Raw genomic sequence first — 19,378 nt, 5'->3', positions numbered from 1 at the left:
ACCTTTCACGGCCAGCACCACCTGGCTGTATGGGGGAAGGGGTTGAGATTTAGCAAGTTATCTGTTGCTTTAAATATGTACTCCCACATACTACCTGTGCTTTATGTTGTTCAATGTAAGTCCTAGAATTGATTATGTTACTGGATCCTTGCTAATACTGTATCTTTGTAAACTATCCAAAAAGGCCTTTTTCTCAGCTAAGAGGGCAGTATAGTAGGAAAGGGGTCCCAGATGTTTCGCTAATGAGTTAGGAACCATAGATTTCACCTAGATTATGTTCTGTTTCAGCAATTCCTCAACCCCATACTGGATCCTTGCTAATACTATGTCTTTGTTAGACTTGTATTCATTTATCCGATGACATTGTTTATGGAAATGTTCTTAACATTGTATGGAAATGCCTGCCCTTGCCCTTGCCACTGATTGTACTAATCTCACACTATGAAATCCACCTTGAGTCTCAGCGAGAAAGGCGGGATATAAATAAATAAATAAAGTTTTTTTATTTATGTTTCCATTTCAGTCATGAAAGAGTTAAACCATTTGTGTAACTTAGTTAGTAAACTTATTTGCATGTAACCACTTAGGCTTCGAATAAGGATTCCCACCAAGGAAAGAGGAATCAGTCGTCTTAATGAAGTAGAATTAGAGTTTTCTATTGGGCAACCTGTTTATTGGGGGGGGGGGTGCAATTAAGTGATGCTATATACTGAAGTTTTATTGCTCTTTGCCTCACTTGCTTTCTTAGTCTCTCTCAGTTGCTTTTCTAGCAAGAGGTAGTCAGTTTAGCAATTTATTCTTTTTCTCCAATGGAACCCTATTTTTTATCCTTTAGTAAAGTATTCTTACAGAGCTACACTGGAGTCTGTATCTGTTCTCATTCATTCCAATGCACAACCTTTCATTAACTCTGCTAATTTCCAGCAGAGGGTCTGGCTGCACCCTGTTCTCACCCCCCATGATGTTTATCTCCCACCCCCAGGTCTCTGAATTATGGTGGGATAGGCACGATCATTGGACATGAACTGACCCACGGATATGACGACTGGGGTGAGTCATTCTTCCTCACATGTCGCCCCACACATCCTCATGGCATCAAGGGCTGTCAGGAAAGGGGGCCTTGGATCCTACTCCCATAAGATAGTGAAGAAATGCGGGTGCACCCCAGAGTTGCTAGGTCCCCTTACCCTTGTAGCGGGTGGCGGGGGGGGGGGAGACCCAGCACCTCCCTTGTGCCTTCTGTGTGCTTGGTTTCGTGTGCATGTGTGCTCCCAGCGCTTGTATAATGATATCAGTTCTGGAAATGGCTACTAGTAAGAGGCTTATGGGGAAGAGTACAAAAGCTACAGGTCAACAGACTCCCCTAGCAAAAGAATTTGTAACAATATTTACCAAAGTGCTCAATCGTGAAAAAGTACAAAGTGCTATGAATAAATACATTGTTGTAAATACACAATTCAAACACAGTCAATAATCATAGCACACTGAATTCATACAATTCACTACTTATATATACACATTCAAACCATGAATAAACTATAATTTTATAATTGTAATGAAGGAATTTAAGTAAGGTGGGAAAATATATATTAATGTATAGATCATGTATTAAATTGATTGAATTGGTTTGGAGGTATATATGGGTCAAATTGGTTGACTATTTTTGGTGGATAGTTGCATAATGAAAGAATAATATAATTATATAATTAAAACAGTATGAAGATAAGATATGTAGAAAAAGTAATATATAGAGTATAAGTTAAATTGGTTGACTTATATTGAATGTACTGTTTATAGAAGTATCTAAAATTATGCTAAATGAGGGATAAATTGTTTGTCCCATATTGAAGACGAGATTATAAGATAGAGTATAGAGTACCAAAATTAGCTAAATGATTATTATCAAAAGAAAATATGCCAAGAATGTATTATTTAGTTATGTATTATTTAGTTGTTAAAGTAAGTAGGAAGACAGAAGGAGCACTGTGTTATATAGATAAGCTTAGAAGAAAGTGAAAGTTTACGTTTGACAGATAGAATAAATTTAAAATGAGTAAGGGAAAAGGGACAAGGGGTTGGAAAACTGTTGGAAGTCAACAAAAGGGGGGAAAGGGAGGGGGTTAGAATTGGAAAAATTAAAGGAAACTGATTGTAATGTACAATTTAATGACATCTAATCCAATAAAAAAATTAAAAAAAAAACCATGAATAAACTACAATCGTATTCTGATACTCAGTGATTCCGCACACATTGGATAATGCACTTTCAATGCACTTTATCAATCGTTTGAGGTGGATTTTTTGTTCCGCACACAAAAAATCCGTTCCAAATGATCTATAAAGAGGATTGGAAGTGCATTATCCAACGTGTGCGGAATCACTCATTAATAGCAGCAATCGAAAGATCTAGAATTCCATCTCATAAAGAAGTCTTTGGTACATAACAAAAGCATATCACAATGTCCGTTCAATAGCTAAATAGCCCAGTCCGAATCCAAATACATTCCAAAGTGCTGAGTGCAAAAGGCTGGAGACGGTTAAAAATCTTGCGCTCATCCCATTAGTGCAAAGATGTATCTCCTCACGAGTAGCCCAACAAATCGCTAGCAGTCTTTTGTGGCATCAGCATGTCTGCTGGGAGCACATGCACCGGACGTGGTCGCGGGGTGCCTGCCGGTGGTGGCCAATCTCCGGGTGGCCCAAAACCATCCTCCGGTTGCCAGCGACCAGCAGGCAAGCAGTTAAACCACCAGGAGATTGCCCACCACCAGCGGGCACGTTGGCTCCCTAGTGCACTCTTAAGACAGGAGACAGAGGGAAGCAGGGGACAGCGTGTGAGTTTATCTGCGCAACTATTGTTATAAACAATTAAATGGCTCGAGAGAGTAACAGGTACAAATCCAGGCAAGAAATGACCTAAATAAATCTTTCCCACTCCTGCCTCATCCCCTACTCCCCTGCAAATTCATTATGTCCATAAGTTCTTGGTGTCTCACAATGTAGCAGTATCGTGGCTAGAATGCTGCAATTTGGCAGAGAAGGTCTGCGTTCAAATCCTCACACGGGTTATCATGAAGGTAAAGTGGAGGGGGCTGCTATATAGTTCTTTGGAGGAAGGGTGGGGTAAAGAAGTGCTAGACAGAGAGCTATGCTATAAGTGAAGCCAGACACATGTTTTTAAACTTGTCAGGGACGCAGTTTTACCCAAGAACTGTAGTTTTGGAAGACAGTTTCAAAGACAGATCCATGCGGGATCGCTGGGGGAGAGGAAGTTTGCAATTGTTTTCTTGCGATCTCAATGGAGACATAAACTACTAACCTGGGAACTGTAGTTTTCAAAGACAGTTTTCAAAGACAGAGCCTCTCGGGATTGCTGGGGAAGAGGAACTTTGCAGGGGAGGGGAAGAGCTGGTAGTTCATCTGTCCATTGAGATTGCAAGAAAACAATTGCAAAGTTCCTCTCCCCCAGTGATCTCATGCTGATCTGTCTTTTAAAACTACAATTCCCGGGTAAAATTAGTTCCCCAAATGTTTAAAAAAACACGTCTGGTGTCACTTGTAGCTTAGCTCAGATAGATATCCCTTTAAATCAGATACGGGACATTTTGGGGACTGGGAGGGTAAATCCTGTCACCTCAGATCTGCCCCCCCACCACCCCCGGGCTCCATGTTTGCTAGAAAAAATGGGCACTCTGCCAAACCCAGGCAGATAGTAGAATAGCAGCAACTACAACTGGGGTCCAAGATTCGAGTCCAGTAGCTACTAGATTAGAATCTTGCTCTTCTACTGCAAGACCCACCTGCATCAGTCAAGGTCCAGTAAGAATTCAAACCCCCAAGGGTAGGAATAGGCCTCTTTGGCTCCTGGGTGCCAGCAGGGGGAATAGAGCTGCCCCCTCTAAGCTGGCCCTAAGAAGAAAATGGGAGGAGAAGGGAAGCTGCAATCAGGACTCCTGGGTCCTAGCCGCAAGTCCAGTATGACTAGGAGAAGAGGTCTACCTGTGGCTACTAGCCATTCTGCCTGAATGTCCAGGGTAGCAAACCTCTGAAAAACAGTGCCAGGAGCAGGGTTGCCAACTCTGGCTTGGGAAATTCCTGGAGATTTGGAGGTGGATCCTGGGGAGGGCGGAGTTTGGGGACGGGAGGGAGCTCAGTAAGGATGAGATTTCATACAGTCTCTCCTCCAAAGCTGCCATTTTCTCCAGGGGAACTGATCCCTGTAGCCTGGAGATCGGTTGTAATTCCGAAACCCCTCTAAGCCCTGCCTGGAGGATCGTTTAGGTGGGTAGCCGTGTTGGTTTGCAGTAGAACAGCAAGATTTGAGTCCAGAGGCACCTTAGAGACCAACAAGATTTTTAGTGTATAAGCTTTCGAGAGTCAGAGCTCCTTGTGTATGAAGAAGGATGGCAGCTCAAGCTAGGAGGAAACATCGGTGGGTGGCTTGGCCTCTGTGCCATGTTTTTGGCCCTCCGGGGCAACTAGCTGGCTGTTCTATACAAATGGATGCAGGCTAGGTCGGACTAGGGGCACCTCTTAGGTTCCTACAACTGACCGCAAGGCCACTTTCCATCCCACCTTGACTGTCCTGCAGGAGGCCAATACGATCGCCATGGCAACCTGATGCACTGGTGGACCGACACCTCCTACAGCAAGTTTCTGAGGAAGGCCGAGTGCATCGTCAACCTGTACAACAACTTCACGGTCTACAACCAGGGGGTGAGCCAGGGTGGTGCAATGTGTGCACTCCGCCAGCAGGGGGAGGGCTCTTCCTCAAAGAGGCTGCCGTGGACTGGCAATAAATTGATAAAAATCCGCAGTTTCCAATTGCGTCCTCCACATTTTGAAGGTGAAATTTTGTATGGGGACTTGAAATTCGCCACTTTTATGAGATTTAAGCTCCCGGCATGTACACCCTTTAGAACTTGTCATGAAACTGCAACTGGTTTGTTTCAATACGGCACTGAATTTGAATTTCTCCGATTCTGCATACTGCGGCAGGCTCTTTGACCCATATTTGAGGCTGTTGAGAATCCTTGAAGGTCATTCAACTCAAAATTTACAGATGGACCACATTTATTCTGAGGAACACATTTATTGTAGCTCTCATCTGCTATACGCAGCTACACCCTTGAGGAAGTATTCAAAGAAGCCAGGTATTGAACTAGGTTATTAAACTGAATTCAAACAAACGAGCAAGAATTCCTTCATTCTGTCCCTTGTGCAAGAATGTGGGAATTTCTGAATTCTCTAGATGTTAGTCACCATACTATTATTCCTTTCTGGCAGGGTTCCTATGCCATTAACAATAAAGAATATTAATAATGATACATTTAAAGAAATAGGTGCTAGTTTAGATCTAAATTAAAAATGAATAAATCTCGATCTCAGTTTAGAAGACAAGGTTATTGTTTATTTATGTGCTTCATTTATACCCCGCCTTTCTCTCCAATGGGGAGCCAAAGCAGCTGACCTCATTCTTCTCTCTATTTTATCCTCACAACAACAACCCTGTGAGGGAGGTTAGGCTGAGAATGTGTCTGGCCCAAGTTCACCCAGCAAGCTTCCATGGCAGAGTGGAGATTCGAAGCCGGGTCTCTGAGATCCTACTCCAACACACTAACCATTATACAACGCTGCCTCTCTTGATAATGAAATTATGATAAGGAAGGGAGGAAAAACACAAACAGAGAAGGAAAGGGAGAGATTAAAAGCCCAGAAAGATACATATTTTCAAACAGTTGCAAGTGGGGAGAGGGGTGGAGTGGCCAAGGGGCAGCGGGTTCCAAAGAACAAGGGGCAGAGAGAGAAAGGGCAGAGATACAGAACAGTATAGGCAACTTGAGGTACAGCCAGTCAGCAAAGTAAAGCAAGGCAAAGAGAGAGAAAAGCTATTTGCAAAGAAGGCAAATAGATAAGAAGGAATCAAAGAGCAGAGAGAGTTTAAAACAAAAACGTAGGGGCCAGATAAGAAAACAGAAATCAATGAAGAAAAGAGAAATGTAGGCAATTCTGTAACAGTGAGCATCGTCAGCAGGTCATCTTGTCCTGATTTTTGAATCTACACGCCAAGAAGAGATAGACTCCTCTTGCATTTTCTCTATGGAATGGGAAGGACCCTCAGAATTTATGGAGCATCTTAAGACTAATAGCCTTACAGGTTATCTTGAGTGGGTTTCATGTATTTCAGAGGAATTAGTCTATAGCATAGATATTGTCTAAGCAAAGGGAACACACTTGACAATTCAGTTATCAACTTCAAGTATTTTTCCACAAAAAAGAATGCTTTGATTGGTCTTCATTACGTAGACATCTGGCTAAACTAGAATTTGCCGGGCCCTATCCTGCACCCATACATAGTAAAGGGGAATACCATAGTTTGGAAAGCTGACAAGGAGAAAATTGATTCATTTGAAATGTGGTGCTGGAGGAGAGTTTTGTGGATACCGTAGACAGCCAAAAAGACAAATAAGTGGTTACCAGACCAAATCAAGCCTGAATTCTCCCTAGAAGCTAAAATGACAAAACTGAGGCTATCGTACTTTGGTCACATCATGAGAAGACAAGATTCTCTGGAAAAGTCAATAATGCTAGGAAAAGTGGAAGGCAGTAGGAAGAGAGGAAGACCTAAAACAAGATGGCTTGACTCAATAAAAGTAGCCACGTCCTCCAGTTTGCAGGATCTGAGCAAGTCTGTTAATGCTAGGATGTTTTGGAGGTCTTTCCTTCATAGAGTTGCCATAGGTTGGAGGTGACTTGACAGCACATAACCCCCACACACCCAGGGCCGCCTCCTCCTGGGGGATGGACCATCCCACCCTGCCAATGTCACCTGCAGCTTCCTGGAGTGGCTACGGAATGTCACCCCAACGAGTTATAGTTTAATCCGAGCATGGAAAATTAAACTCATCTCCCGAAGACTTGGCCCTGTACTTTGGCCCGCTGAAACTCCGGCAGCCCTTGGACTACGAGCCAATGCCCGGCCTGGCACAATGCCCCTTCCTTTCCCTAGAACCTGCCAGGACGTTCTCGGTGAGCTGGGCGGCCTTCGGAGGCAGAACAAAGTCCTGCGAGTCTTGCCTGAGATGCAAAGACTGGCTGCTTGACGTGGGCTAGGAGCTAGGGATCAGAAGGGGAAAAGTGGTGTGCCAAATCAGGCCTAGGACCGATCCAGTCTGGCATTCCGTGCCCACCAATAGCCGGACCAATGCTGCTGGGATTTGCAAGCCCTGAGCCAGTAGTCGAGTTGCCAACACCATGGAGGGGAAAATGTCACTTTGATGGAGGCTTAATGTGTGAAAATGCGTAGCCAAAGTTTTCACAGCCTGGAGGTAAATAATGTTATCTGGTAAATAGCATCCCATTAAAGGGGCAGGACTTTTTTGGGCGGGCTGTTGGCAACCGCACATAGTGATGATAGCCTTCCCCACAGACAAACCCCTGCTTCTTACAGTTAGGGTTGCGAAGTCCCCTTACCCTCCAGGTGAGAGATCTGACACTCACCTTTTTAGTTGTCACTCCCTGGCTGCATGATGACATCACTTCCAGGAAGTGACATCATTGAGCAGGCCTCATGTCGCCACTCGGAGTGCTCCCACGCTCCACAGCGGGCCAATTTTGGCATGTTTGGGGCTGAATAAGGCCCATTTGGGGCCCAAACCGGCCCACTGCAGAGCGCGGGAGTATGCCACACTGCCCGGGAGCAAGCCCCGGGTGGCGCATTCCCCCGCCTTTCCCCCCGCCAGCCAGGTAAGCTGGGCAGGGGATGGAGGGTTGGAGCGGGGGATCCCCACAGTGGGTACCACTGGGCACAGGTTTTTAAAGGGCCATTGGCCACAGGGTATCCTGGGTCCCTTAACCGTAGCTCCCTCCTCTCACAGTGGCCACCATTTCCCTAGCCTTTGCTTTCACCCCCTCACTTGTCCCGCTCCCACCCCAACTGCATGGACAGAACTTTGTTGCATTCCTTCAGCCCAGATGACGGCAATGTTACTGGAGCCTCTGGGCCAAGTGGGAGGGGTCCCTGGAGGAGGTGGAGTCTCTCCCCTTCTACCTCGAAACCCATCTCCCTTCGGGGAACAGGAGATCAGCCCACTGCCTGTGCCACTTCTCCTTGTATGGGTTCCATGGGGCTTAGGAAGCAACTTTCCCCCAAATTTAAGCTAAGAAAGAAACATTTTAAAAAGCCTTTTAACAATTAGTACAATACAACTAATTTTTTAACTAAACTCATAAGTGCAACCGTACAGAAACTTTAAACCAACCATGTCTTTGCAAAAGTAAAACTGTTCAACATTTCACAAAGCGGTGAGTCCTTTTCCACTCATTCAAAGCAACCGTAGCCCAGGCTTCTGCCCTCTTCTTGGGGAATTACAGCCCTGCAAAAATAATACAACCCCGGTAACACCAACCGAACACAATACACAAACACCACCTTAAGTCATATTGATCGCATACAGAATGTGATTACCTTATTCAAGGTGATAAGAGCGTATAAATGATAATTAAGCTCCCCAGCAACCAGCCTCCTGCTCAGCAGCCTGGCTCTAGCTTCCTACTGGGCTAAACCCATTACCTCATAGGGGTTACACCTGCAGTCAGGGCAGGGCCTTAAATGGGCTTTGGCAGGTACCCAATCAAGCCGACCCCTGATGCCCTCTCCCATCCATCACTGCCCGATCTTGAAAGGATCATCACTTCCACCCCCCCCCCCTTTAATAGCAGCTGGACTCAGAACGGCTGCCAGAAAAGCTTTTCCCGGCATGGAGGGAGACGGTGAAAAAAAGTGAGGCTGCTAAATTGCTGTTTTGTCAGGGTCCTGTTAAAGCTACGGAGCCGAGATTTAAAAAAAAAACAAACAACACTAGCAATTATAACAGAATTGCAGTGTTATATGGAGGAGAAAGAAAGACCAAGATATCCACCGGCACGGCAGCACTTAGATCTAGCAAAATCTTAATTCCGAGATTCGCCAACCGTTCCTAAGTGTTCAGTGGGACGACTTCCTAAAGCGCATTTCTGACTGCTGCCCATAATTGCAGCAATTCACGAGCACCTGCCAATGAGTGTCATTGGAATGAACGGTGCTAACTTCCCAGGCAAGATGCTGAGCGTCTGGGTGCCAATCTCCCCTTTTCTGGGCTCAGAATGAGGCAGTTAAAGGCACATGGGCTTGCTCTGCATAATTTCTTCTGAGATTCAGATTGCCTGCAGATTGGCTGATGGGGTAGAAAACAAAGGCAAAGAGGCGAGGCTGGTTCCCGGCCAAAGTGGCTGCTCGGGAAAGCACAAAGAAGAGGGTTTTGCTGGAGGTTGGCTCACAGCCATCAGCAGCATGGAAGATGAGCGGCAATCCCTTATTCCCGGGCCTGCATCCCTTTTGGTTTCAAATTAGGGTTGCCAGCTGCAGGTTGGGAAATTCCTGGAGACTTTGAGGGTAAAGTCTGGGGAGGGTGGAGTTGGGGAGGGAAGGGACCTCAGCAGGGTATAATGCCATAGATTCCACCCTTCAAAGCAGCCATTTTCTCCAGGGGAATTGATCTCTGTGGCCTGGAGATCAGTTATTAGTTATAATTCCAAGAGGTCTCCAGACATCACCTGGAGGTTGCAAGTACTAAGGAGAATCATGGAAAATAATCTTAACTAGAAAACAAATTACACCGTGATTATCTAATTACACCGAGTCCTAAATCAGTCACATATAACAACAACAACAACAACAGGTCTATATACCACCCTTCAGGATGAATTAACACCCACTCAGACCAGTTTACAAAATATGCCATTATTATCCCCACAACAAAACACCTTGTGAGGAGGGTGGGGCTGAGAGAGCTCCGAGAAGCTGCAACTGACCCAAGGTCACCTAGCTAGCTTCAAGTGAAGTGGGGAATCAAACCCGGCTCTCCAGATTAAAGTCCCATGCTCTTAAACACTACACCACATTATAAACATATAATTCAATATTTGAAATATATACCATCAAAAATCATCAAACATCAAGCAAGTACCAAATGTACCATCAAAGAATCTTAACAGTCACGTAAACAGGTGGTACATCAAAAATTAATGTTATCAGCATACATTTCTTAAAGTGCACAGTGCTCTAGTACAGTATACCTTTCTTAAAGTGCACAGTGCTCTAGTACAGTATACCTTTCTTAAAGTGTACAGTGCTCTAGTACAGTATACCTTTCTTAAAGTGCACAGTGCTCTAGTACAGTATACCTTTCTTAAAGTGTACAGTGCTCTAGTACAGTATACCTTTCTTAAAGTGCACAGTGCTCTAGTACAGTATACCTTTCTTAAAGTGTACAGTGCTCTAGTACAGTATACCTTTCTTAAAGTGCACAGTGCTCTAGTACAGTATACCTTTCTTAAAGTGCACAGTGCTCTAGTACAGTATACCTTTCTTAAAGTGCACAGTGCTCTAGTACAGTATACCTTTCTTAAAGTGCACAGTGCTCTAGTACAGTATACCTTTCTTAAAGTGCACAGTGCTCTAGTACAGTATACCTTTCTTAAAGTGCACAGTGCTCTAGTACAGTATACCTTTCTTAAAGTGCACAGTGCTCTAGTACAGTATACCTTTCTTAAAGTGCACAGTGCTCTAGTACAGTATACCTTTCTTAAAGTGCACAGTGCTCTAGTACAGTATACCTTTCTTAAAGTGCACAGTGCTCTAGTACAGTATACCTTTCTTAAAGTGCACAGTGCTCTAGTACAGTATACCTTTCTTAAAGTGCACAGTGCTCTAGTACAGTATACCTTTCTTAAAGTGCACAGTGCTCCAAGTATACAGTTATTAATTGCAGGAAAGTCCAAGGTAAGTCATGCCAAAGTCTTGCTAAACGTAAGTGCTTTTGTTGTAGGAACGGCCATTGCCTTCCCCTTGGGACTCAGTTATTGTAGTTAGATAATCACGGTGTATTTGTTTTCTAGTTAGGATCACCTGGAGGTTAGCAACCCTGTTTCAAGACCAGTCTGTGCAGCAATGCAGGTTTGGGCATGGCTGATGGCAGCACTGGGACAAGAGGAGGCGCATTCCTTACTTGGAGCAGAGAGAGATCAAGATGGGTAGCCTTGTTAGTCTGTAGAAAAGAGCAAGAGTCCAGTAGCACCTAGAAGACTAACAACATTTGTGGTCGGGTTGGAGCTGAAGAAGTGAGCTGTGACTCACGAAAGCTCATACCCTACCACAAATTTTGTTAGTCTTAGAGGTGCGACTGGACTCTTGCTCTGTTCTACTGCTTCGGGGCAGAGAGGGAGGAAGGAACACAATGTAGGAGCTGGAGGAAAGCTAGTGTGGTCCAGTGATTAGAGTGTCACAGTAGGATCTTAGAGTCCCAGGTTCCAATCCCCCGTCCTCCATGGAAGCTCACTGGTGACCATGAGCCAGTCATTCTCAGTCGAACCTACCTCACAGGGTCGTTGGGAGGATAAAATGGAGGAGAGGAGAATGAAGCAAGTCCCTTTGGGTCCCCATTGGGGACGAAGATGTGGCATCCCCGAGGCAAATAAATAATTTTTAAAACCACAAAAAAGAGGTATGAATCTGGTTCACAAACCAGGAGAAGACGATTCGCTTCACGCCCTCGGGAGATGGCCTGAGGCATGCAAGAATCGGAGGTGGCATGTTGGAAAAGCGACACCTCCTCGGATCTAATCCAGTAAGGCCGTTCCTGTGTCCTCCAGGCTGTGAAAAGTGGGGCTCGCCTGCCCCGTTGATGGGCACAAAACTGACATCTTACCCTTCTTGTCGGCACACACCGAGCTTCTCTGCAAAAGACATACTGTGTTTATTTAGAGATGAGATTTGAACTGGAGACCTTCTAGCTCGCAGCTCATTCTCTTAGGCACTAACCCGAGCCATCTCAGAGTGTCAATGCACCAGAATCTTGGTTGCCTCTTTTATTTCAGGCAGGGCTCCTTTCCCTTTAGCAGTTGTAGGATAGGTGAAAATGTAGGATGCCAGTTTGGTGTAGTGGTTAAGAGCACGGGATTCTAATCTGGAGAACCGGGTTTGATTCCCCGCTCCTCCGCTTGAAGTCAGCTGGGAGACCTTGGGTCAGTCACAGCTCTCTCAGAGCTCTCTCAGCCCCACCCGCCTCACAGGGTGTTTGTTGTGGGGATAATAATGACATACTTTGTAAACCGCTCTGAGTGGGCATTAAGTTGTCCTGAAGGGTGGTATATAAATAAAATATTATTATTATTGCTCCCCTTCTTTGTCTCCAGGCTAAGGAAAGAAAACTGCCAATTGTAAAATTCTGCCAGTCACAGAAGTGTTAAAGGCCCAGAAGAAATGGAGGGGGTCTATGCCCCTTCCTGGCTAAAAGGAACAGAGAGAGAGGGAGGGAGAGGGAGGGAGAGAGAATCTACAGAATTACCTGCTGTTCTGATGTGTGCAGGGCAGTTGTCCGGTGGGCTACAAGGGACCTAAATCATGTAGCAGGACAATGTATAAAAAATAAAACTTCCCAAATATTTGGAGAAGGGGCTAGTGGTGGTAGGGACCAAAGTTGCTCGAATCCTGATTTCACTCTTCTTCCTGCAGGTGAACGGAAAGCACACACTGGGAGAGAACATTGCCGACATGGGAGGGCTGAAACTCGCCTACTACGTACGTACCTTTCCTTGACTGGCAGAGCGGTTCCCAAACCCCAGCTATGAAGCCCAGTGTGCCCACCAACTTGCAAGCCAATTAAATTGGGATGCATCCATTTGGGGGACCAAAGAAACCTTGGGCACTCAGTCAAAGCTCTCTATCCAATTCACTCCGTCCATGTAGAGAAGAAACGCCGGGCTCATGCAATTCCAACCAGTCTTGTGGTTGTTGCTTCTGTTCAACCAGGGCTTTTTTTCAGCGGGAACGCGGTGGAACGGAGTTCCGGAACCACTTGAAAATGGTCACATGGCTGGTGGCCCTGCCCCCTGATCTCCAGACAGAGGGGAGTTTAGATTGCCCTAAACTCCCCTCCATCTGGAGATCAGGGGGCAGGACCACCAGCCATGTGACCATTTTCTCCAAGGGCAACCCACTGAGTTCCACCACCTCTTTTCCCGGAAAAAAAAAGCCCTGTGTTCAACTAAGGAGTTGCAAACGACGAGAGTATTGCGAGAATAGACTATCCAAAAGAATTATCTCGTCAAAACTTACTAAGCAAAATTATATAAACCAACAGTAAAAATTATATTGGAATCATTTTTATATGAATTTTAAGGTGATATATATCAAGTCAATATCACAATGTTACTACAAGACCTTGTATAGAATTTCTGCCCTCAAGGAATTATCAACATGCATTCATTTTAGAACCATACAGACAATGTGAATGCCTCTTCCTATTTTATAGAAACCATTTACAATTCCTATGCCCTATATCATTCAAGTGCTAGTATTAAACAATTAACCCATACAAAAATAAAAGAGTTAATCGTTTTACAAAAGGCACAGTCTTAAATGTGTATCGCCATATCACAGACATGTTTTTCATTCACCAAGATGTATAGTTCTTCAAGGAATGGTGTTAAAAGCAACTAGCTACAGCAACTAGACGATCTTTCATATGACCAGATAATTCTTGCTGGAGACTTCAATGGAGTGACAAACTTGGAATTAGATAAAAAGACAATAACGGCACAAAAGAAAAGAGGACTATTACCAAAGCTCTTTTTTGAGTTGATACAACAGGAGACTCTAGAAGATGTATGGAGAAGAGAATATCCTAAAAGCAGACAGTTTACTTTTTATTCTGCAAGGCACTCTACATTATCAAGAATTGATATGATCTGGGCCTCAAAAGACTTAGCGTTATGGACTAAGGAGGTAGAAATAATGCCGATGGTAGGCTCAGATCACAATCCAATTATGTGGAAATTAGGGAAAAGGAGAAAAAGGAAAGCATGGAGAATAAATGAGGACTTGCTACAGGAAGGAGAGAATATGGAGATGCTGAGAAGAGAGACAAAGTTCTTCATACAATACAACGTGAATAAAGAAGTACCAACTGATAAAGTTTGGGATGCTTATAAGGCGGTTATAAGGGGCATACTAATGGACTTAAATGGTAGAGCAAGAAAAAAGAAAGGAGAAAAGACAAGAGATCGAGGAGAAAATAAAAGCCAAAGAAATACAGTTAAAAAAGAGACCAGGGAAAAAGAAATTATATCAGGAAATTAAAATACTTCAAGAACAGTTAACAGCAATGAGTAATAAAGAATTGGAGTGGAACCTTAAAAGACTGAATCAGAAAGCGTTTGAAGGTGCAAATAAACCTGGGAAGTATCTGGCATGGCAATTGAAGAAGAGAAGGGAAAAGAAAATAATAAATAAAATTTGTGAAGACAATAAAACGTATTTGGAACAGACTACCATTAGTAGAGCCTTTTACAAATTCTACGCTAAGCTGTACAATAAGAAAGAGGTAAATAAAGAATCAATAGCATCATATTTGGAGAAAATGAAACTTCCAGTAATCTCAGAAGTTTGGAGAAATAAATTGAACAGTGAAGTAACGGATGAGGAATTAAGTAAGGCAATACAATCTGCAAATCTAGGAAAGGCGCCAGGGCCAGATGGACTTACGGCTAAATTTTATAAGACAATGGCCAATGAACTGGCACCATTCCTAAAAGAGGTGATCAATGGAGTTTTAAGGGATCAAAGGATTCCAGATACCTGGAGTGAAGCGAATATATCATTGATCCCCAAAGAGGGCCAAGACTTGACTAATGTGAAAAACTATAGACCTATATCGTTACTTAACAACGACTATAAAATCTTTGCGAAGATACTGGCGGAGAGACTGAAGGGGTGGCTTTCGGAAGTTATCGAGGAGGAACAAGCAGGCTTTTTGCCAGACAGACAAATCAGAGACAATTTAAGGACAGTGATTAATGCTATTGAATATTATGATAAGCGTTGTGATAAAGAGGTTGGTTTCTTCTTTGTTGATGCTGAAAAGGCGTTTGACAATTTAAACTGGGACTTTATGTTTGCCACTATGGAAAAGCTACAATTGGGAGAAAGATTCATTAGAGCAATTAAGGAAATTTACAGAGACCAGACTGCAGCAATTGTGGTGAATGATGAAGCGACTAAGAAATTGACTATAAGTAAAGGAACAAGACAAGGTTGCCCGTTGTCTCCACTGTTGTTCATTTTGGTATTGGAGATCCTGATGATACAAATACGACAAGATGAAGAAATTCGAGGAATAAAAATAAAGGACTATTCATACAAGGTCAGAGCATTTGCGGATGATATAATGTTAATTGTAGAGGACCCATTGGAGAACATGCCAAAAGTGATAGATAAGATTAAGGAGTTCGGAGATTTGGCAGGTTTTTATATTAATAAAAAGAAGTCAAAGATATTATGTAAAAACATGACTAAGCAGAAACAACAATTGTTAATGGAAATAACGGATTGTGAAGTAACAAGCAAGGTGAAATATTTGGGAATCGAACTGACTGCTAAGAATATAGACTTATTTAAAAATAACTACGAAAAATTATGGACTCAGATAGAGAGAGATTTGATTAAATGGAACAGGCTGAATTTGTCATGGTTGGGAAGGATTGCAGCAGTTAAGATGAATGTGTTACCAAGAGTAATGTTTTTGCTACAGACAATACCAATCATCAGAGACTCTAAGCAATTCGAAAAATGGCAGAGGAAAATATCAGATTTTGTATGGGCAGGCAAGAAGCCTCGAGTGAAAATGAAAGTTCTACAAGACGCAAAAGAAAGAGGCGGAATGCAACTGCCCAATCTAAGACTTTACCATGACGCAATCTGCCTAGTGTGGTTGAAAGAGTGGATGACGTTAAAGAACAAGAAATTATTAGCCCTAGAGGGATACAAAAAAATATTCGGATGGCACGCATACCTATGGCATGATAAAGTAAAGGTGAACTCGATGTTCCTGCATCATTATATACGGAGAAGTTTATATACAATCTGGAAGAAGTACAGAATCTATTTACAAGAAGGAACCCCTTTGTGGGTAGTTCCATATGAGGTGATAGATCCGAGAGCTGTTGATAATGAGCAACAATGTTTAACTTATAAAGAAATAACTAGAATTGAAGCATCTAAACTCAGAATAAGGACTCAGGAGGAACTACTACCTTATTACGATTGGTTCCAGTATAGACAGATTAGAGATTTATATAACTCGGACTCTGTAAAGGGAGGTATACGAACAGAGAATTCGGAACTAGAGCAGACCCTTTTTAAAGAGGACAAGAAAAGAATATCCAAGGTATACCAAGTACTGTTGAAATGGTATACTGAGGATGAGATAGTCAAAGCACAAATGGTGAAATGGGCTATAAACTTCAACAAAGAAATAACAATGGAGGCATGGGAATACTTGTGGAAGACTACAATGAAGACAACGACATGCACTAGCATTAAAGAGAACATTTACAAAATGATCTATCGTTGGTACATGACACCAAAGAAGATTGCGCTAGGGAATTTGAACACTTCTAATAAATGCTGGAAATGCAGGAAGCACGAGGGCTCCCTCTACCATATGTGGTGGACGTGTGAGGTAGCTAGGCAGTACTGGGGGGAAATAATAAGAGAAATGAGTGAGATTTTACAATTTCAAGTAAATAAGAACCCAGAACTCCTGCTACTAAACTTGGGAATGGAGGGAATTCCAGCCCATCATAGGACGTTGATATTTTACATGACGGCAGCAGCTAGACTTTTGTACGCGCAAAAATGGAAAGTACAAGAAGTGCCAACTATTGAAGATTGGATTTACAAATTGCTGTATATGGCAGAAATGGATAAGATGACAAGAAAACTGAGAAATCTGGACTCAGGACAGTTTAACACAGACTGGGAGAAGCTGAAACAATATTTGGAGAAGAAATGGGAGGTGGGAGAAGAACTGTGGCAGTTTGAGAACTATTGAAGTACAATAAAATGTAGAGGGGGGTGACTTTACCGGGGGGGGGAGAAGAGGTAAAAGTGAATCTCTAAGCAGCTATGTTATTAGATTGATATATATAGAATAATAAATAGAATATTGATAGAAAATAACTAATCATAAGTGTTAACTATAAGGATTGACTAACTAATAATATTTTCTTTCTGATTCTGTATAATGTACCAAACTGAATATGTTCATCTGAAGTTATATATGAGTCAAATTGATTGATATAATATATAGATTTATGATTGAAGGGGAATAGAAATATTAATGTAAACAAATATAACCAAAATAGAGAGAAGAAGATAGAATGAATAACATATAGAGTATAAGTTAAACTGGCTGGTTTATATGAATGTATGGTTTACATAGTTTATGATATATAGAAATATTTGAAAATGGAATTATGAAAAAGGGGATAAATTGTTTATCCATTATGGAAAAAAGGGACTCATAGTTAGGGTACAGAGCATTAAAAATAGTTAAAGAAGTATTGCTTAGAATAAAGGGAGAATATATATTTGTTAGATAGAGGAATATATAAAGAGTAAGGGAAAAGGGATAAAGGGTTGGAAAACTGTTGGAAGTCAACAAAAAGGGGGGGGAAAGGGAGGGGGTTAGAAAGTGGGAAATGGGAAAATTGATTGTAATGTATAAACATTTGATTCTAACCCAATAAAAAATTTTTCAAAAAAAAAAAAAAAAAAGCAACTAGCTACAATGGGTACTAGTGACCATCTAACGGGTCGACCGGTTCTCCTTTGGTCCCATTTCACCGTTTTTCCCCCAAAGATCTCGCTCTGGTACCGATGTCTGATAACCCTCTCATACATTCAGTGTATCCATACAACAAAGGTCCTCAGCCTTTTGAAGGAGTGGGATAACGATGTCTTTGTTGTATAGCTACTTTGGTCTTATAGTAACATTGCGATATTGACTTGATATAGATCACCTTAAAAATCCATATAAAAATGTTTTCAATATAATTTTACTGTTGGTTTATATAATTTTGCTTAGTAAGTTTTCACGGTATAATTCTTTTGGATAGTCGGTTCAATTCAAGAAAACGTCGTGATGCGATGTCCCCCTATGGGTCAGTAATGACTCGGTGCTTGCACAGGGGACTCCCTTTACCTTTGTTCAACTAAGGGCAACAGCTCCCCTCCCTTCCCATTCCACAGTCTCCTTCCCCTGCTTGGGATGATGAAATGATGTGCCACCCTTTTATCCCGCCCTTCCTCCAAGAAGCTCAGGGCAATGTACATTGTTCTCCCTTCCTCCATTTTATCCACAGAACAGCCCTGCGGGGCTGGTTAGGTGAGTGATGGGCCCAAGAGCACCCAATGAGCTCCATGTCTGAGTGGATACCGTAATTCATCTCCAAGGCCAGGTTGACCAGATGCAACTTCTGGGCCACCCCGTGCAAGAGCAGATAGCTACAAATACAGAGTGGCACACACACACACACACACACCCATCCTCTCTTCTGCACAGCCTTGTCACCACCCCGAGTGCCCACTTCTGATGGCAATAAAGACCATCCCATGAACCCACAGGGTAGCCTTTGCACCCAACTTTGCCCACAGCAGCCCAATAGCCAAACTCAGCTTGAGCTGATGAGACCTTGGAAGCTAAGCAGGGTCCGCTCTTATTAGTGCTTGGATGGGAGGCCACCAAGGAAGACCAGAGTTGCTCTGCTGAAGAAGGCAATGACAAACCACCTCTGCTCGTCTCTTACCCTGGTCCTGGCTTTCCATGGGTCAGTTGCCACTTGACAACTATCACTATTATTATTTAGTAATTATTATTATTATTATTATCCTCCTCAGCTTGCTGAATGTGTATGTCTCTTCCAGGCCTATCAGAAATGGGTGCGGGAACACGGCCCCGAAAGCCCCCTGCAGAGGCTGAAGTATACCCACGAACAGCTTTTCTTCATTGCTTTTGCTCAGGTAATACCTTTTTATTTGAAAACCCAGCTAAGAAGGTCCTCGGCCTTGGCCAGTGGTTGGTTCTTGGTTTGCTAGAGAGTTCGCAGCAACAAGCTCAGAAAGGTGGCTTTCCTAATTCTCGGGCAAAGATCTTTGCAGCAACAAGCAAGGATAATGGTGGCATCATATCATATCATTGAGACAAAGTAGGGCTTAAGATACTAGCCTTGGATCTGGGCGGCTTGGGTTCAGGGACTCATGATATAGCCATGGGAAGCACTTCTCTTGCAGCGCCTGACACATCCTACCTGATTTCCCTGTTTAATCTCACTTTCTCCTTGCAGAATTGGTGTATTAAACGGCGCTCACAGTCCATCTACCTGCAGGTGCTGACTGACAAACATGCACCTGAACACTACAGGTAACTTGGGATGCTGGTGGAGGAGACAAAAAGGGGCAGGACTGGGCTGGAATGTGGGTGCCACATTTGGGATACTA

General features: G+C 43.1%; 1 protein-coding gene across 2 annotated transcripts in view; it reads left to right on the top strand.

The window, feature by feature from the left end:
* ECEL1 (endothelin converting enzyme like 1) overlaps positions 1-19,378 on the top strand; it is an 86,585-nt gene that overhangs the window by 65,636 nt on the left and 1,571 nt on the right. For both annotated transcript variants that reach the window (XM_054982216.1, XM_054982215.1), the window contains exons 12-16: positions 983-1,050; positions 4,592-4,716; positions 12,554-12,619; positions 18,806-18,901; positions 19,225-19,301. In XM_054982216.1, the coding sequence (XP_054838191.1) occupies positions 983-1,050; positions 4,592-4,716; positions 12,554-12,619; positions 18,806-18,901; positions 19,225-19,301 (432 nt within the window). The remainder of the gene's footprint in view (positions 1-982; positions 1,051-4,591; positions 4,717-12,553; positions 12,620-18,805; positions 18,902-19,224; positions 19,302-19,378) is intronic.

This window comes from Eublepharis macularius, chromosome 6 (assembly GCF_028583425.1).
Source record: "Eublepharis macularius isolate TG4126 chromosome 6, MPM_Emac_v1.0, whole genome shotgun sequence".
Taxonomy (NCBI): Eukaryota; Metazoa; Chordata; class Lepidosauria; order Squamata; family Eublepharidae; genus Eublepharis; species Eublepharis macularius.
The sequence above is the reverse complement of the archived record's forward strand: the minus strand, read 5'-3'. Positions and strand labels throughout refer to the sequence as shown.